The 20,074-nt window shown below is 43.2% G+C and overlaps 1 protein-coding gene across 7 annotated transcripts in view; it reads left to right on the forward strand.

The window, feature by feature from the left end:
* Nucleotides 1-790: 790 nt before the first annotated feature.
* Nucleotides 791-20,074, forward strand: part of KTN1 (kinectin 1) — a gene marked incomplete at its 5' end in the record, with an annotated part of 55,032 nt that continues 35,748 nt past the window's right edge. For 5 of the 7 annotated variants that reach the window (XM_082317017.1, XM_082317021.1, XM_082317022.1 and 2 more), the window contains 11 exons: nucleotides 791-1,313; nucleotides 2,935-3,072; nucleotides 5,470-5,637; nucleotides 7,925-8,055; nucleotides 10,181-10,297; nucleotides 13,099-13,239; nucleotides 15,314-15,420; nucleotides 17,004-17,136; nucleotides 18,166-18,253; nucleotides 18,552-18,718; nucleotides 19,356-19,424. In XM_082317017.1, the coding sequence (XP_082173143.1) occupies nucleotides 791-1,313; nucleotides 2,935-3,072; nucleotides 5,470-5,637; nucleotides 7,925-8,055; nucleotides 10,181-10,297; nucleotides 13,099-13,239; nucleotides 15,314-15,420; nucleotides 17,004-17,136; nucleotides 18,166-18,253; nucleotides 18,552-18,718; nucleotides 19,356-19,424 (1,782 nt within the window). The remainder of the gene's footprint in view (nucleotides 1,314-2,934; nucleotides 3,073-5,469; nucleotides 5,638-7,924; nucleotides 8,056-10,180; nucleotides 10,298-13,098; nucleotides 13,240-15,313; nucleotides 15,421-17,003; nucleotides 17,137-18,165; nucleotides 18,254-18,551; nucleotides 18,719-19,355; nucleotides 19,425-20,074) is intronic. The other 2 variants (XM_082317020.1, XM_082317023.1) reach the window with 1 other exon arrangement.

Consider the following 20,074-nt stretch of genomic DNA (forward strand, 5'->3'; position numbering starts at 1 on the left):
TAGTAATGCTCTGAGCATAAATAGTGTTTTCAGCAAATTATCTTGGAGTCATCTGGTCTGTTAGTGCCCTGGAAGTTGTACACTGTTACATGCACAAAATAAGTAACAGATCTTCCTGTTTTCCTATAAATGTGTGGAATTTTCATGAGTTTGAAGCTGGGTTTTAGACTTCAAAAAGCAATTTTGAAAATGCCTGATTCTTTATGGTTGACTAAAATTTAGGGCTCTCTCCCTTCTTCCCCTCATTCCACTTCTGAAGCTGTCATAAATCTGGGAACAAAAGGAAGGTGAAATTTAACTCCCACATGCCAAGATAAAAATCTTAATTCGTTATGTTTGATTTATAGCAAAAAGAAAGTGTTGCTCTGCATGCACTGGTCCTTATTTCACAGCCTCTGAAAGTGCTGTCTCATGTATTTCTGAAATCAAAAGCTTTAACTTTAAGAAATTCACTTGGGAAGGGAGAATGAGGAAGATGAAGAAAAGTAAGGAAAGAGGAAAACTGCTCTCTTCCAAGGTCAGCAGTCTTGCAAACTGCGATTCCTTCCTATCCCGGTTAACAACTTTGAAGCAAATGGTAACTGCCTTCAGAAGTTGTTCCATGATTGATACAGTTTGTTAATTTTATTAAAAGCTATTTTAAGGCTTCTCTAAAACAATGACAAAGCTTCTTTTATTATTATAATTGTTTGGGGAAATAATATCGAGGAAAAACTGTTCAAAACCTAATTTTTTTCTTTTTCTTTTTTCCCCTATAGGTTTTTTTAAAATATAGCTAAGAAAAAGCACAATGGAGTTTTACGAGTCTACCTACTTTATCATCCTCATTCCTTCTGTGGTTATTACAGTCATCTTCCTCTTCTTCTGGCTTTTCATGAAAGAAACTTTGTATGATGAAGTCCTTGCAAAACAGAAAAGGGACCTAAAGTTTCCACCTACCAAGACTGATAAAAAGAAAATGGAGAAGAAGAAGAACAAGAAGAAAGAAGCTCAGAACGGGAACATCCACGAGTCTGACTCTGAAAGTACACCTCGGGACTTTAAGCTCTCTGATGCCCTGAGTACGGATGAAGAGCACGTCGCTCCCGTTCCCTTGAGCGTGACTGAAGCATCTACTGGCGTTAGAGAACGGAAGAAGAAGGAGAAGAAGCATAAGGCCGTTCAAGATGATCATGTAGCTAAGGAGTCGGAAGGATCCAAGTCTTCAGGCAAGAAAGTAGAACCAGTCCCTGTTACAAAACAGCCCACTCCACCATCTGAATCAGCAGCATCTAAGAAGAAGCCTGGGCAGAAGAAGCAGAAAAATGGAATGGGTATCTGATGTTGCATATGCTTCTTGCACAGAACGCCAAAACCATGTTCTGCTTTTTGCAAGGCCACAGAGTGTCTCTCACAACTGTTCTGCCTGGTCTCTATGGGGCAAAGCTCACTTCTAACCTTTTCCTTTTAACGAGCTATTGCATTTTTCTCCCTGTTTTCATCTGGCAGCAATGCTCTGGTTTTCCTCCTCCCATCCTTGCTTTCTTCTACTAAAGATTGAGTGAAACAGAGCGGTTCGGTATCCCTGCTTTGCTCTATGGTTTGGCTACTTTGCTCTCCAGCTGTCAAAATTGTGATTACCTGAAAGAAGTCCTTAGATGTTTGCTGTGTGCATTCTGACGTCAAGCTATGAAAAAGTGGAGTCCTAAGAGTGGTTGCTCTGATAAGGAGGGGTATCTAGGGAAACTTCATAGCAGACTGGGCAAAATAAATCACTGTTGAAGTGCAGGCTTAACGTACAAAGAGGTGTTTGGTGGCTGATTCATGGAAAGAAGCACTTACGGCTGCTTCCCACCTGCTACGCCTCTAATTGAATGGAACTGATGCTAAAAGAAAACTGGTCCAGCCGTTGTAACTGAAACATCCAGCCTAGAACAGACCGAAAACTGTAGTCAGAGTCGCCTGGGGCTGTCCTGACCATAGCCTCAGCAGAAGCTGACATGTCTCAATGTGGCTATCTGACTATGAATAGAAGTTAAAGAATAAAAATACCCAGTTTCAGAAATAAGTGAAAACCGAAGTATTTTGCAGATCACCCTTTTGGGATGCAGGCATAACAGGTTTGCTACAGGGAGTGAGGCAAAAGAACGACATTGCTGCTTGATGTGGTGGATTTTTTCTTTTTCTGAAAAAAGGGAGAAAAAAAGACCCACCCACTACCAACAACAACAAAAAAAATCTCAAATCTTGTTTGTGGGTGTTCTCCGAAAATCTCTGTGGCGTGGTTAAAATGTGGTCTGCGAGCACTATGCTGAGGGCAGCCACAACTAACTCTTATCCTTGATTGCAGGAGCTAACACCATAACCCTGTATTGTGTGTGTCAGCTCTGACAAGAATATTATATAGAACAGACTGTCCGAAAAGATAAAAAAAATCTCTCGCTAGAAACAACTTTTTAAAAGAACAGTTCTCTAATGTGAAACACTTATTTTCTGCTTCTCACAGTCCCAGTAGCTATTGGGGGTGTGTGTGTAAAATACCCAAGTGGGTTCATGGGGAGGGGATAAAAAACTTCTGCAAATGAGAAAGTAATACGGGTAACATGTGCTGTCTCCTCTGTCGCAGTAAAACCTGGATTGGATTTGTTAAACTGTTACTTGCGTTGCCGTATGTTCTGCTTGCAGATAAGGTTCCTGTCTGTCAAAACACTAGGTGCTGTGGCTCTTGACTCTGCTAAACCTTCCTATTGCTTTGGGGTCTCGTCTGGTACGGGAAATGTATGTGTTTGTGAGCGCGTGTGTGTACATATATATGGATAACTTTGTGTTCTGATTTAAAATACACAAGTGTCTTTTCTTCTGGGAGTGGACTTCGGTGGTTATTACATATTTACTGATTGAAAAGTCATAATGAGAATATCCAGAAAAGCATATTGTCTTAATTGTCTGTTACAGATGATCAAGATAGTAAGACTGATTCTGTTGTATCTCCTGCCAAAAAGCAAGATCCAGTGCTGCTCCACCAGGAGATAAAGCAAGAAAATGTATCAGGAAAGAAGAAGGTCTCTGCAAAGAAGCAGAAAGTTGATAATGGTGAGAATATAGATGGTGACTTCGTTCAGATAAACTTGACTGTTAAACCTTTTTGCCATCCATCCTTTAGTTTCTCTTCCTTTGGAAAAGAAACTCATAGAAGAATAACTTTTAATTTGAAACAGCAGGAATTCCAGGTAGGAAAGATTGTTCAGCCTGTGATTCCGTTTAATTTTATGAACATCTGGTACCACTGAACATGGGATGATGCTGTGAACCTTTCTGAGCTCGTTTGAATCCAAACATCCACACTTGAATTGAGGAGTAATGTGTTGACTTAGAGTATAAGCTGAGCAGGCTCTAAGTTGCTCTGAGCAAGGCATGTCTGGAACTGCTGCAGTCATCTGCCCCAAACAAGACTGCAGTTTTTTTTAGCCGGTTGCTTTGACCACCTTCCTCTCTTATTGTCCTTTTGTTAGCTAGCTGTTGCTCCAACATAAACTGTTCGTCTTTGCTGTCAAGGCCTTTACTGTTCCTCATCCCTCATTCTCTGCCAAGATGCTGTTTCTTCTCTCCTCTTGGCTCAGTGTGCCTCTGTGTTTGTGTTTTTTACAATGAGTGCCGTTGTGCCTGTGGCTTTTGGGAAGAACGTGACCATGAAGTTCTGCGAGGCCACCTTGTTAGCTTCTCAAAACTCTTCTTTACTGGGACAACTATGAAGAAGTTGGTGGACTGCTCCTGGAGCAGACAATGTTGGTCACTGTTTCCTTTATACTTCGGTCCTGTCGTCAGGCTCAGACCAGGGTTCCAAGTAGTGCAGGGTTCCTGTATGTTGTAACAACTGCAAAACTTTCAAATTATTCCTGGAAGAAACCTACTGATAGGGAACCTAGGATGTGATTGCCTTTTATGGATGCTCTCGTGCTTTTCTTGACACATCCATTGCTCTTTTTTGAGGGGCCGTTTTACGGACCAGAAACTTGTCTGTATGCGGGAAACAAGTGTCAGTACCAGCTCAGCCAGCATTAAAGCTAAGCTGTCAGTGCTACACAGGAATAGCTCATGCATTATTTGAATGCAAGCTGTTTTCTTTTAAAGCTGCCTCTCCAAAATGACAGAGGAAAAATTAGCTGCGGTGGGCACCTGGATTAGCCAAGACAGTGCTATGGGGATTTCGGATGTTACTGACACTGCAAAATGTCTTGTTGGTATTAAATGGATTTTGAAAGGAGGGGACTAAAATGAGGAGGGGAAGTTAATAAGGAGAAGAAGGGAAAAGGTGAGGATGGTAACTGGATTAGGTGGTGGGTATTTCTGCTAGAGGAGAGCTTTCCTCACTTCTGAGCTTGCAGTGTACCTGCAGGTGTTTGCTGGCTGCTTAAGGGGAAAGACTCTAGCAGGTGACACAAAAGGTCCGTCTGTCCTGTTCTGCTCCTTAACAGCAGCCAGAATACAAAAGTGTTTTATAACTGGCGCTCTGGCAGCCAGGAATGTGTATTTGTCTTGCACTGATGCCTGAAACCTTGCATCCCACCCAATTCCTCCTCTCTCTGGTCTGCCGCATGGCATCTGTTGTCCGTCAGCCCTTCAGACTGGGCTGGCTGGGTCAGCGAGCTTTCCTGCTGCGGAGGCTCTGTGCACAATGTCTTGCATACTTCAGGCGGTGTGGACCAGCAGCTCAGGAGCTGGGCAAACAGCAAATCCAGCTCTGTAGCTGGCTGTCTCTGTTGTCCCTGGTCTGTCGCTCTTCCTCTCCCCTCCTCGGCTTTTGTCTCCTTTGGGCAGAGGCTGATCCTCATCACATTTATACGGTGCTGTGTGAATGGAGACCCGAGGTCGGCCAGTACCTCTGGGTACCTCTCTGAATATTAATGATGCGTAAAGCCTGCTCTGACAGATGAGATATCTTCATTAAGTGCAGTTGAGTCTGCATGTGAAATAAGCTTGGTTGCTGTCCCTATTACATGTTCTGCCTAAATGGTTTAGTGCGTAGGTGATGTAATCTGGGTGAAAATGCTGGCAGTAAGGTACCTGTTTTGAACACAACAGGGACAAAAGACTTTACTAATGCTTCAGGGAGGCCGAATGATTTCATACGCAGCCACAAGTAAACCAGTCTCATTGATGCTCTGTGCAACTTTCTCATTAAAGTGAAATGAAAGTCAAAATGTAAAGGTTCTTCTCTGCTACTTGTTAAAATGCTAAAAGGCAGCTTTGGAAATAGAAATTTAATTTAAGCTATTAAATTACCATGCATTAGAGACCTTTATTTAATGAACTTACCTGAAGAGCTTTAATGAGTTAAGCTGTGAAGGATAATAGAAATAGCGAGTATAACTAACTATTGAGGTTAGAGATGCTTTAATCCAACTCTCTAATATGTTATGCACCTTTTCTAAAAATGTTGATGTTAATTATTATAAAGCTTTAACCCATCCTGTGGACTTCTGATTACAGTTTTGGTAGATGAACCTCTTATTCAAGCAACTACTTATATTCCTTTGATGGATAATTCTGACACTGGCACTTTGGAAAAGCGAGAAGCGGTTGAAGTAGCAAAACAAAACGTGAATGAGGGGATCCAGAAGAGCAGTGGCAAGAAACAGAAGAATGAAACGGATAAAGGTAAGAAACCAATAGTGCAGTCTGTCTCTGGCATAGCCTGCTTGCAAACCTGAACAGGGACAACACGCTGTGTATGTGGGGAGGGAGATCCTCCCTTATTTGCTGGGAAGAAGTGATTTGAGGAAAACATTTGTGGCTGCAGGACACTGTTTGTTCTTGTCTGTGCTTGTTTCTCCCCCGTCTTTGGCACCGTGGAAGGGGCTTTGCGCCATCTGAATCCTTTTAGTGCTGACTGTAGGCTTTTGTGTCCTCACAGTGAGCAAACCAGAGATGCATGCGAGCTAGTTTTACAGGAGATAGTTCAGGCATCGCTAACAGTGATGGACTCTAAACCAAGAGCTTTCAGCACAGGCTGTTGGAGTCTGCTTGAGACTGGGAGTGCAGGTTGTATGTTCTAGGGCTGTTCATGGAGCTAGCTGGGGCTGACCAGCCAGCGTGTATCTCCGAGTGCAACACAGGGTTACCTGAAGCAAATTGCCAGTGGAGATAGTCTGCCAGCTTCCAGGAAGACTTTGAGTTTTCCTTTCAATGCTTTTGGAATTGGCTGGGACAGGGGAACTTGCTTCATACTTTCTGAGGGAGGCCTGGAGTGATTCTTGAGCACCCTGAAACTTTAAATAGGCCACTGACCTGCTCAAAGCATGCCAAACTTGCTGAGCTGTGAGGAGAGACCCTCAAATTTGTGGGCAGCCAGAGAGGAGAAGCTAAGTGACTGAGCAGTGATTCCCTACTCGGGTTTGTGCAGAAGGCTGGCTCTCCAACGTTGTCTGCCTGGTCACTCACTGCTCTCTTTGGAACCTCTCTTTTTAGACTCGTCTTCTAAAATGCTCACTCGAAAGCTTCCTGGCAATGCCTTATGGTATCTAGATTGGATTCCCACTTGCCGGGGGCTCCTCTTGTGCTTTTAGCTTAATGGCTGCATATTACTGCCTTGCAGCACAAAGCCTCTCAGTGCACCCGTCCCTTCTCATTCCCTTTGCAAGCTGTAACCTTCTATATGAGCTCCTAATTCTCCTATGTCAGCTGGGATTTGCCCTCCCAATATAGAAAGCTTCCCCTATTCTAATTGTAAGCTTCTTGGATGCAAGGGCAAGGTCTTCCCGTCTCCAGGGAGCACAGGGCTCAGGCTGGTCCATGCCAAGCTGCTATAGGCTCCCGGCTAACCAGACTGCGGGCTCAGGATTTTGGTGTATTCCTGGTAACAACATCATTGATGATGCCGATGCAGCAATGATGTGATCTGAAGTCTGCGGCCAAGACTAAGTTGGATTTAGGACTAGGAGAGAGCATGCTAGAATTTCTCAGCGCTTCCCCCCTGCCTCCCTGGACTCTGTTATTCAGTGATTTATTTTTATGCTCGGTAATTTCTACTAGGGGCTTAGTATCACCAGCACTTTTTCATTCTTCATTCATTTTTCAAATTCTGGAGAGGTTTGGGTTTAATGTGTGACTCGGTTTCAATGGCATGTTTAATACCTATGGTGGGAAACCTGGACCCTTCTCCATGATCTCTGGGACAACCAAGCATCACTTTTAAGCTTTTCCTTTTTTCCCCTTCCAGTCCCTTGATGTACTTCTGTCCCCTGGTGAATATTTCAGAGATACTGGATGCCTCGGTCTTGTGCTTCCATTTACTTAAGTTAGGGGGCCACCTAATGACCTATCTATGTGCAGCCTGTTTTTTATGAACAAATGGGTTTTTTCCTCCTGTAAGACCATTGATGAGTTGAATTGTGTTTCCTTATTTGTGTCTTTTTAAACACGAACTGATTTATCTTCCTACTGCTGAACTCCTTCTGCAGCAGTTCATTTCCAAACTTAGACTGATGGAATATTTTTCTGGTTTCTGTATATTGTAATCAGAAATTCTTAACCTTGTCATTTGCATATTGTTTGTGGAGCCAGGCTGTCCTTTAAATTGAGAGCTCAGTTTGAATTACTGTCATAATACACTAGAAAGGACTCTTTAAGTTTTCACATTAATGCTATTTTTTCCCCCCAAAATCTGTGTTATGCTTTGTCTTCTTGCTAGCAACTCTATAAATGTTACCAACTGTACAAACAAAGCGGTGGATTTTTTCCCAAAACTGTCAGCTGGCAGATTGTTATCGGATTTAAATCAGAGATATGTTGTTTTTGCTGAACGTTCATGACCTTTTGCTTCTTGGCGTTTCAGACTGAAATTAAATATAATGTGTAATAATACCCCATCACATGCAGTTTTGAAGCAAAATAAATAATTCTGTATGGAGTCCAAAGTAAATATATCCTCCTTTCTGTGTTGCAGAGAATGCTGAAGTGAAATTTAAAGACTTTGTAATGGCCATGAAGAATATGATCTTCACTGAAGATGAGGCCCGTTGCATAGTGGAGGTGTTAAAGGAAAAATCCAGTGCAATTCATGACGTCTTGCAGAAGGTGAATGACTGGGGCGGGGGGAGAGAAGACTATTAAATAAGCAGAAGCTGGAAGAGATGCTGTCAAATTAGCTATGTCAATGTTCTGTTGTGATTTCTGCATTCTGTCTTTTGGAAGACTTTTTCCAGCTGGTCTGTACTTGCTTTGCATGCAGAAAGCAGTTGTCAGATGTCTGTGTGCTGCCATCTGCCATCCCATGGGCTGGCTAGACAGGCTGATGGCTCTTGACCGCTCGTAAAGAGCAGACATAGCCGTGGAGAATAAGGTATGTAACGTCGGACTGCTGCTGCAGCTGACGCGTGTGTGTTGGCATGAGGGAAGGCTGTCTGGTGACTTTCAGGAGTGATCTTTCACAAATGTGTAAATAGGATAAACTATAGTAGAAATTAAGAAAAAGCTGCTGTGGCTGCGCACTCAACCAGCTAATTCTGTGTTTTGCAAGTCAGTCCCTCTTAAAGCCTATACATTCTAGTCTGATGAGTTCTTTGGATATATTTCATAGGATTTTAGGACAATTCAGATTTGGGAGGGCTCTCAGAGGGTCTGTAGTCCAACCTCCTACTCAAACCAGGGCCAGCTCTGAGGTCAGCCCAGGCTGCGCAGGGCTTTATCCAGTCTGGCCTGAAACCTTCAGGGACTGAGACTGCCCAGCCCCTCTGGGCAACCTGTGCCAGTGCTTGGCAGTTCTTTTTAATTTTTGTATTAAGATGGAAGAGAGTGGTGACCACCAATATCTTACAAATATCTACTCCTCCTGCCCATGACTCATTATGATTGTCATTTTATGCTTGTAACATCCTGTTCGTCACGCCTGAAGTCTTGCAATTCTGTATTCTTCTGCAGATATGGTACCAGAACAGAAATGCAGAACTGGCTGTGTGTCAGCTCAGTTAATGCAATATGCTGGTATATCGCGTAATCCAGGCTGGAAGGGACTTCAGGAGGTCATGCAGTCGAACTGCCTGTTCAAAACAGGGTCCACATTGAATTCGGAGCAAGTTGCTTAGGGGTTTGTCCAGCTGGGTCTCAAACCTCCAAGGACAGAGACTTCACATTCTCTCTGGGCCCCTGTTTCAATGCTTGACTGGAAACCCTGTAGTGGTATGCTTGCAATGATATTCCCTGTTTAATTCAGAACATCAGCCAGCTTGCTTGCTGCATTTGTTGTGTGTGGTTTTTTTTTAAGGAATATTTTACGTTAAAGGTAAACCTCAAGGATCAAAATGGGTTTGTATATGACCAAAAAATGTAGGTTTCTGTAGATGGAGATGTGAATATTTTCCTGTCTGTAGCTCATGCAAGACACTGTCACGTGTGTTTTGGGTATGTATGTGGTACATACCATTAAAGGAGTACTTCCAGATGAATTCAGAGTGGGTTTAGGGGACTGACGCTCCTCTTCGCTGCTTCAGTTATCAGACTTCGCTCAATAAAGTCTGAGTGCAAATTTTTGAAGGTTTGCCCCTTACTGCAGTTATTTCGTTTTAGGACCAGCATACAAGTGGCAGGACTGTCGGGATCGTTCCTCTAGTTCTGTTCCCTGCAGTGTCTCTGAAACTTTGTGTGTCAGTGTGCCAGCAGAAATGTAATTACGTCAACTGGAGGCTCTCCTGTGAAGTGGAAGGAGGGACCAGATCAGTGTTCCCTTTTTCGCTTTGTAGCGAGATATTTCGAGAGATTAAGTTTGTAGTTATAATCCAAGTTGGGTTATACCTGTTTTGAGCATGGGTTGGACCAGGTAATCTTGGAAGTACCTTCCAACCTCAATTATTGAATGATTCAGCACCTCTGCATCTTTTTCCTTTATTTCTCTTAATGGCTGTTCTTTGTTTTCCCCAGTGCACCACAGCAGCTCTCTTCCAACACGGAAGCACCTTAAAAGCCCATTTATTCTCTTAATTGGTTTCAGTGCGTTTGAAAATGCATTTTCTTCTCTAATGAAATCGGCTCTGCAGGATCCATTAGCAGCAGAATTGGGTACTGGTGGTGCCACGTACGCCATGCGGAGGGATGATTTGGGGGCAGGAGGGGGTGTTTCTTCCTTTCAAGTTTGCTCTGCTGCCTGCTAGTGTGCTCTGCAAGTACTTCTGGCATGTATGATCATTTTTATGTACTTTTGCTGCAGGCTAGCAAGGCTGAGTCGGCTGCAGCTGTACATCAGCTACAAGACAAAGAGAAAATGCTGGCTGCGATGAAGGAGGAGGCAGCTGTTGCAAAGGAGCAGTGCAAGCAGCTAACCCAGGTAAATATAAAGAGGTTCAGGCATGTAGAGAGCTGTGGGAGAGGAGCAGGGGCTTGTAGGACCAGCAGCCAGCAAATGCTGATTTACTGATGTTAGTGTAAGTTGATAGCTGGAATTTTTTGTATTGGGAAAGCAAGACACTATGTTTGGTTTTATGATGCTATTAATGAATTTATGCAGAGTTATTCTGCAGTAGTTTTTCCAGAGAGTTCATTTACTGAGACTATTAAGTTGGGACTATTTTTCTTTTCAAAAGGTTACTTTAAAAACACTTCCTTATGAGTATAATCTGGTTTTGTGGATGCAAATATTAAACACCTTTTCTGGATTGCAGTTTTAATTTGGTGCATAATCTAGCATTCACATGCTTGTGTGCTTCTAGGCACAACAATCATCAGTTTTCTGTAAGAAGGCAGCTACAGAAAGCGTAGACTGCTGGCTTAGCCCCTTGAGTTGCAGCTCTGACTGCTTTAGTTGCTGATGTACCACTGTCAAGACCGGTTTATGAAACTTGGCCTCTTTTATGAAGGTTTCAGAGGAAAGCAGTTATGGTAGAACAAATAATTAGGCAGATATGGAGTGAATTGGAGACTCTTCTAGGGGGCGGATTCTTATGTTTTGGCTAGTTTGGAAGCACACAGGCATTAGGTTGAGGAAGGTCGTGTTGTGGGACAGAAGTTGGGCACAGAAGGCTGAAGACGGGAGCAGAATGGCCAGAGGACACAAGAGTTGGGCGCCTCGGCAGATGAGAAGGGAAGAAGGGAGTGGGTTTTGTGTGAGCTCCTGGCAGGGCACAGGTAGGTGTATATTCTTTACTGTGAGGGTGGTGAGGCACCGGCACAGGTTGCCCAGAGAAGCTGTGGACGCCCCATCCCTGGAAGCGTTCAAGACCAGGTTGGATGGGGCTTTGAGTGACCTGATCTAGTGGAAGGTGTCCCTGCCCATGGCAGGGCGGTTGGAACCGGGTGATCTTTAAGGTCCCTTCCAGCCCAAACCATTCTGTGATTCTGTGATATTTACAGGTGGGATTGAGAGGTTTGGGATGGTCAATATGTAACTAGGGAGAAGGGACTTGTGATGTGTTTGAAGGGGGGGAAAAAAGAAACTCTGGCTCAGGATTGCAGGGTGAAAGGGGGGAGGTATCTGCTGGTGAGGAAGCAGAGGGAATGTATGAAGGAGCCTGCGTGTGGGGGAAGCTGATGTGGTTGGGGAAAAAACATCTGCAAAGTGGTGCTGGCGAAGGCAGGGCGGGAGCTGCGGAGAAGAAGGGGTCATTGGGGGGGGTGTTTGCCATCTGCATTGGGGGAGGGAAGGGAGAAGGAGGAATAAATAGGTGTTCCTGAAAGCTGGGGAAAAAATGGGTAAAAACAGAGTTGCTGCAGTGCTAAAGTATCAGGATAAACAAGGGGAAAAGCTCAGCTTGACTGACAAAAAGCTCCTATCTTCTAGTTAACGTGTTTCTCTGAAAACACTGCCAAAAGTTATGGAGGGACTGTAAGGTGCAGAGATGTTCCTGCAGGGGTGTTGATAAAGATGATAACTGGAGAGGATGAATGAGAGCAAGAGGTGCCTGACCTCGGAGGTATTTGGCAAAACACAAGCTAGGTGAAAGTTAATCTTCCCAGGATCTCTGGCACTGCCTTGACAGGGTAGCCGAGTTAGTGAGGACTGCAGATGGATGGTGGAATTGGTGGAGGGGTAGAAGGAAGCTGCAATATGTCCCGGTGCCCTTCTTTTTGTTGCATCTTAGAGATGCAAATATAACATGGAGAAGGCTTTGTGTCAAGCTGCTTACGCTGTATTTGCAGAAGTGACTTAAAATGTCTGGTGTGACTCAAGTTCCTAAATGCCTCCGTGAACATGGGCTTGGGAACTTGTGTCACTTATTTCATTCAGGGGGAACAGCCTCCTGAAGCTAGTAAGTTGGATCTCAAAGAGAGAAGAGCTTTTATTTAAATTAAAATGTGGAAAAAGCTATAATTACTCTGAAGAGATGGAGGGTATTCAGGCTAATAATTTAGAACGCTTAAATTGTGTCAAGGCTCCCTGGCACTGTAAGGAGCTGGAGACACCTGAAGCTTAAATGGTACAAATACCTCCTTCTGCAATGGGAGCTTGCTGAAAGCTGCACTTAAATGTTTTTGCTTGCTACAGCAAGTGCATTTATATTGCAGAGGAGCAGCTCTATGGATTTCTCAGGTGTCTGGGTTACATAACTAGCTAATAAATGATTAATCTACATAGCAATGTGTATTTTTATTTGAAAGCTGTAATATGGCGTCATGCTGGTGGGGTTCAGGGCTTCTCCGGCTGTTGCTGGGTACTAATAGCCCATCTCCTCTGGCAAAACATTTGGCTTTGCAACCTGCTACAAAGCTATTATTTGCTCTAAAATGCTCTGTAGTTTTGGCACAGTTTACCTGCGTTCTTCCATTTTGCTAAACTTGGGATGAAAATCTAAGCTCTGCCCTGTGTGATATCCATGGTTTTAATTGTTCGGACTCTGTGTAGTTTGGCCAAACTCTATGGAAATAAGACTCCAGCTCTTCTGAGACATCAGCAGATCAGTGTTTAAATTGGCAAACCTCTTTTTAATAAATGTGAAATTATGCTGATCCTGAATCCTCATAAAGGTGCTGGAAGCTTGGTCAGGTCTAATGCTGTAATTTCTCTGAGCGAAGATCGCTGACTTTAGTTTGATGCACGCTTGCTGTATTTTTAATTTATCTTAAAACACTATTAAACTCTAGAAAGCAGCAGTAGATGACTTCTTTTCCGTTTTCCTTTCACTCCCACCCAAGGAGCTGGTTGCAGAAAAGGAGAGAAACGGCTTGCTTACAGCGAAAATGCGAGAGCGCATCAACACGCTAGAAAAGGAGCACGGCACTTTTCAGAGTAAAATACATGTTAGCTACCAAGAATCTCAGCAGATGAAGATAAAGGTAAATGCTTTACCCAGACCGTTCCAGTTGATGTTCATGCACAAGCAGATCAGTGCTGAGAGGCCTTTGCTTTAGCCAGGGTGCAGCATTTGTTGTCTGCTCAGACAGAAATTGGCTTTACTAGTTACCCTGAGCCTCGAACGCAGTGTGCTGGTAGCTGGTGGTATAACACATCTGCATGAGCACGGGGAGCTTTGTGGCAGTTTCCTGACTTAAAAGAAAGACGAGACGTTCTCATGGGTGACTTTTGTAGTCTGCAAAAGACCAGTGCTAGCTAGGCATCTGATCTCTGATCTTAGTTAATTTGCTTTGTGGTATTCTGCTGAAATGTTACTCAAAGTGTAAAATCTAACTGAAATACTCAACTTCAGAGAGCCACTAATGCTGATGATCACTTACCAGCTGATCAATCTCATTTTTTAAAATTATAGTACAGAGTGACACCGTAGCAAGAAACATCATTGCATGGGAGAATGCTTTGCTGAAAATATTTGAAGGGCAGACGCTTGCATTTTTTTTAAGACCCCTGTTACTCTCTCCTGAAGTTGCATTACAACCTCAGAAGAGTTTGTTTCATCAGATTAAAAAGTTTGACTTAAAGTTTTCTAAGAAAAATGGCCCCTCTTATACCAACTTGATTAGTGCTTAGATTTGACATTCTGGTATTTTTTTCTATATACATGTCACAGCATCAAGCCCAGCATGCGAAGTTTCCAGCTTTAGTGCTGTATTTTCTGTCTCGGCACTTTGGAGAGTAGCATCTCTGCCGTTTTGGAGCAGAACTACGTTCTCCAGAGCAGAGACAGTTTCCTTTGAACCTATACAGACAACTGCATGACGAGAGGGTCGTACTGCTGGCTGGGGAGGGTGAAGGAGCTCTGGGCACGACTGGGTGGCTTTTGCAAACGCTGCTGCGGCAGGCAGAGCTGGAGGAAGGATGCGCAGAGGAACCGGTGCTCTGGTTCTGCTCCCCCTGCTGATGTGCTGTAGCGTTGCAGAGATGCTGAAACTTCATTTTCCAAGCCTCCAGTTATATAGGGCTTGTGCTCTCGCTTCTATTGGGATCTTCTATATCTGTTGGCATGAAAAGAAAAGGGGGGGGAGCCAAGAGAACCCCCCAACAAACATCCAAGGACCAGCTTCTTAGATGTGTTGGTGCTGAATTGGAGGCGGCTGCCCTGCAAGGGACTGCTGTCTTCTGCTGTGGTTGTTATGCAAACATTTGTTTGGAATTTTTTTTATATACAAAATCATTGTTGAGTCAGCCATTTGATGAAACTGGGTCTTGGAAATGGTGTCAGCCATATCTACAAACTGGTACTGGTCGAGGAGGAAAGTATTGTAACTGTACGTGCTTGAGGATTTTCAAAGCAGGCTGTTGGGCTGTAAGACCAGCTGTGCTGTCGTCTGCATATGCAGAGTCCATTTTTTTTTCTTTGAATCCTGTCTTTTGATTTTGTTCATGCTATTCTGAAGCAACCTTAGGTTATTAGGGCTTCTCTCTGCCTCAGTTTCAACAAACCGTGCTGGAAATGCAGTCAAAGCATATTATTGCCTAAATAAAGGATCTATTTCATGATCTTGATTTTGGGATATTAGATGAGAACTATCTTTTTTGCAATTTACGTGCTGTCATCTGTGTATTGTTAGTTATTTTATACTTTTTCTGCTTTGCTTAAAGGCTTTGTAAACTTCTAGTGCATTTGTTTTATTTCCCTTTGGAAAAGTAATGTATTGCTATCCAGTTATTGACAAGTATCTAAAGTTATACAGCTGAGCAATTGGTATCCTAAGTAATGCTTGTGTAGTCTTTTAAACAAACAAAAAAGGCTGCCTTAATAGGTTAATACACTGGTATAAAAGGAACCTGGTGCCTTTATTTGAGCAAGAGGGTCTGAGTTGCACAGTTTAAGAGTTGGGGTGTGAGGAAGGATGTAAAGCTGCCCCTCTCCCAAAAAATCCACTTAGTTTTATTTACTTAAACTGTTGTGATATCTTACCTACCGTTTTAAGTTACAGGGGTTTTTTTATTTATCCTTAGTTTAATCTTTTTTGATCTTTTCTTCCCCCTCAGTTCCAGCAACTCCGTGAGCAGATGGAGGCAGAAATAAGCCACCTGAAGCAGGAAAACGGTATCCTGAGAGATGCTGTCAGTACTTCTACCAATCAAATGGAGAGCAAGTATGTTCTCAGCTACTCGGGGCTCTGTGTGGTTTTAAGCCTTCCCTGAAGAGTTGTTCTGGCTTCTGCTCCTTTTTGTTTCCATCTCCTCGGCTGTCTCTGAATTTGTGGTTCAGCTAGGAACACAGTTATTTGGAGCTGGGGAGGTAGCTATTTGTATTTGTATTTGCATTGAGCCAAGGCTTTCAAAACAGATTACTGTCTTTTATCAATTTGAAGCCTGAGCTTTTAGAGAGTGGGTGCTGAGGCTTTAACAGAGAGAAGTGCAGAAGTGATCGGCCACAGTTGGTGATTTTGGCAGGGTATGTATCCTTTCCCTTGCGGCTTTAGGAGAGGTGCTGATGCTGGCCTCTGGGAGAACAACAGCTCTAAACTTAAATCAGTCTTGCAATAAGAAAAAAAATATCAACACCCTGCAGTTAATGATAGTGCTGGGGCGGCACTTGGATTTATCTGCTGGTGTTGCAAATGTTTGGAGAAACAAAAAGGCATCTCAAGGTTTTGTCTTTTGTGAGTTACGACTTAAGCTGCCCCTGAGCTGGCAGAGCGGATTGTAGATATTGTGGTAGAAGCTGAGCACCCCGGTAAGGTGCGTAGTCGGACGGGTGAATTGTTGCCAGTGGGCTTCTGCCTGTAGAAAGCAAAACCGCCGCTTTATATGATCTCAGATATTTGTTACTGTAGGAGACTAGAATGTCAAAACCGCTGTCGGGGCTTGGAAAGGGCTAAGGGCTCAGTATCTCCCTTCTCTGGCTATGCTGTTCTTGCAGAGGTGCTGCTTCTATAAGGACCTTTCTGTTAACAGCTTCCCCACGGCGAAGCGCAGCTCGGCAGAGACGCGTTCCGCTCCCTGCCCGTGTCCTGCCAGGGCAGGTCGATATGATGAGTGCTTGGAGAAGGGTACCGGTACCCTGATTTTAGGTGTCCTCTTTGTAGAAATGAAGCATCGTTATCTCTTAGTTATCTTCAAAAATCCTTAATTCAGGCAAATTTAAGGTAAAAATAAAATGCTTTTTATTTGCTTAGACACAAAGGGGAGCCTTTTAAAATTCTTCCCTTGGGCTATACAAATGCATCTTCTTTCCCTAAGTGAGAGAGTACATCAGATGCCTTCATAAGTTAATAGGTAAGTCAAGGCCAGGAGGCAACGTATAGTCCGAACAGATGCGTGCAGCTAGTAGTCCAGGAGGAATAGTCTTGAGTAAGTCTGAGATCAATAATCCTTTATGGGAAAAGGAAAGGAATGTGAATTTTGGTGTGAGACCTTTCCTTATGCTGAGCCTCTCTAGTTTATATAAACCTGTCCAAATTATGCCCATTGGCTTGCAAACCTTGTAAAGGAACTGCTGCTTGTGGCTTAATCCTGACCTTTTGTTTCTTACTCAGTGGGTTGTAGCTGCTGTGCTGGTGGCCAAGAGTACCTGGCCCTCATCCCTTTCCTAGGATGAAGCGGTGTGGAAAAAAAACCTCCCACCCAGTACAGCCCTCTGGCTGCAAATACAGGACTTGGTGTTGATATTTGGGTAGCTGTTGTTATGGCCTATGCTTCTTGTAAAAGATGCTGTGAAAACGTTGATTTTTAGGCAGTCGGCTGAACTGAACAAACTGCGCCAGGATTATGCGAGGCTGATGAACGAGCTGGGAGAGAAGAGCAATAAGCTGCAGCAAGAGGAGCTCCAGAAGAAGAACGCAGAGCAGGCAGTTGCTCAGCTAAAGGTGACTCGGGTTTTCTCTGCCTGTCGAGTTGCGCTTAAGGCTTTATCTGAGCCAAGTTCTGAATCGGGCGGGATGTGAGCTGTGTGAGAATCGCTTTAGCTGTTTCCCTGGCCGCTAAATCTCTCTGTCGTCTTCATATGTGCCAGTATCTATTTTCAGATAGGCTGAGCCAGCCTATGGGTTTATTTAATGTTTTTATTCAGTACTCTGGGTTTTGAGTGATTACAAACCTCCCTATGAAGTGAAACTTACCCTTCCAGGTAAATATCTTTAAAGAGCTTAACTGGGGATGTTGAACTTTGCTTTCTGTAAGCGTACAATTCCAGCAAGATTTGATACTTTGGAGTCGTTTATCCAGATGGCATTGTCCTTGTGTGACTTTTATTTGAAACTACATGCTTTTGCTTAAATGTATGTTTAAATTTCAAAATAAATATACTTTTTTTTAAGAGTTAAAATGTGAATGGACTGGCTTTTGGATGCATGTCTTTCCTTTTCTTCCAAAGAAAAGGTCTTTCGTATTTTTTTTTTAGAAGAGAAACCTAGTGGTTTTGGGTGAGAATGCCAATCTAGAGCTCATTACTTTTTTTTCGTATTTGCAATTAAGTCTTAGTTACCAGAAGTTCTCCCTCTCTCTAGCCCTTGCAGGTGGAGAGTTGATATCTAGAGTTGAGACATGTTTTAATTACTGGATGCAGATTTATGTGATGCATGGCTAGTCTGGTTTCTAATGTTAATTCTGAACTTGCAGGGCAAAGATGCTACACTTTCATATTACAGAAACCATCCTGTTAAGAGCCTATAATGAAATCCTGTTCACAATTTGCCTTTCAAATTAATAGGCTAAACTACTTTAGGAGGAGGATTACAGGGCACTCTGTCTCTCTGATGTGCCCTAATGGAAACAAGAAACAATTTTACTTCATTGCCATATGTTCTGGGAATAGCACTGAAGAGATGCACTCTGAATGTTTCAAAAATAAATTAAAGGTTCGACTTCTTTTCATCAACTCTCTCTTCAATGTGAAGGTCCAGCAGCAGGAAGCAGAGAGAAGATGGGAAGAAATCCAGGCTTATCTCAGGAAAAGAACAGCAGAACACGAGGCAGCACAACAAGGCATGTATCACAAAATTCCTAAATAATGCTTACTGCAGTAATTTGGCTGTTGCCATTTGTAAAAAAAGGGCATTATCGAGTCAATGGCTTAAATAAAGCTCAGGTGAAGTCAGTACTGCTTCAGCACCCTGGGGAAATAGTATGTTGTGATACCAGTTAGTTTGAATGCTGATGAGAGAGCTGAACCTTGGCTTGCTGGAAAGAGGCTTCTAATCAGCCTCCCTGTTTACAGTGAAAGTTATTTCCCCCAGAGTTAAATATTTACTTCTGAATTAAAATCCTGACGTTTCTGCTACAGATGTGCAGAATAAGCTTGTGGCCAAAGACAATGAAATCCAGAGCTTGCACAGTAAACTTACTGATACAATGGTGTCAAAACAGCAGCTGGAGCAGAGGATGTTGCAGTTAATAGAGGCTGAGCAAAAGAGAGCTACTGCGGAGGACTCCATGCAAATGCAGGTGCAGGTAGTACTGCTCACGTGTCTCTTCTTCCTTCCACTTTCTGCCTATGGAAACACAGTAATATCCTTGAAATGCTGCTTTAGTAAAGCTTTTCCACTGAATAAAGAATGAGAAAACTGTGTGCCGGTCTATTATCCGGCAACTTATGAAGGGAGACCTTGTGTGTGGTGCTGTGAGGAGGTCTGGGGCCATCTCAGACCGGAGAAGCGCTCCGGGCAAGTCAGGAAAACGTGCTGAGCCAGGCAATTTCCCAAGCTGTGAAATGACGCCATGGGCTGGGGAACACCCTGGAAGAGCAGCCATGTACCTTTGATGTTTGTGTGAGCTCTTCTGGAGTGATCTCTCTCCTCCTGGCGCCACGTGGTGGGGGGCAGTGTGGACATAGCTCTTGAGGGCTTCAGGGAAACCAAATGGTATACGGTGGGGCAGGGAATACTTTTGTCTTGGTTCAGAGCAGGTTCTTATGCTTCCACTCAAACTGGTTGATCTTAGTGGGGAGAAAAATAGCATCTTTGAGAAGTGTCTGACATGTAAATGCTAAACTGTTCTTACTAACGTAATCATGGCTAAGAGCTAATCCTAGCAAAAGTTGACTAGCTGCAGATCTCAGCCTGCTTTTCTTTCTGTGCTCTCTTACAAGGAGCTGATAGAGCAGAATGATGCTTTGAATGCTCAGCTTCAGAAGTTTCATTCACAAATCGCAGCCCAGGTACAGCATGTTCTCAGACTTTCTTTTGTAGTCGTGAATTGTGAACTTTCATTAAAAGTCAGATTTTTTTTTTTTTTTTTTGTAGCTGGATATGAGATACGTAATGCTGAAAACAAAGACTTGTTAGCAGCCTCCTTTTCTAATGTTTCTCAAACTGATTTAAAACTTAAGCTTCTGCTCTCCTTTTGGGTGGAAAAATCCACTTATTTCCTCCTGTAGTAGCTTTCGTTTATAACCAAAAGGTAGAATACCTTTTTGAATGTTTGTTTTCTGTATCTTTGCATGTGTACAATTCTGTCTTGTGGTTCTTTGGTCTTTTTGCAGTCCTCCTGTGAACAACCTGATCATGCTTTTCCCTTGTGCATCAGGTTGAGAAACAGTATCTTATGGTAGCTCCCACGTAAAGCTGTTTTGTTCATTCCAGCGGTGACTTCTGTGCAGAAAAAAAACCCCAAACAAAACCCCACCAAACCTGCACAATGCCTTTCTCAATTCTCTTAATCTCTAAAATATTAGTTTGACTAGTTTCTTTGAGAAATGATTTCTGTTGTACACACTATGTAAAACCTCTGAGTCGCTGCAGTTGCTTCCACGTAGAGGTAGGTCACAGAAATCAGCTCAGAAAGGCTGTAATTTCTGTGGGCACAAGT

This window comes from Platalea leucorodia, assembly GCF_965183815.1.
Source record: "Platalea leucorodia genome assembly, chromosome: 7".
Classification (NCBI taxonomy): domain Eukaryota; kingdom Metazoa; phylum Chordata; class Aves; order Pelecaniformes; family Threskiornithidae; genus Platalea; species Platalea leucorodia.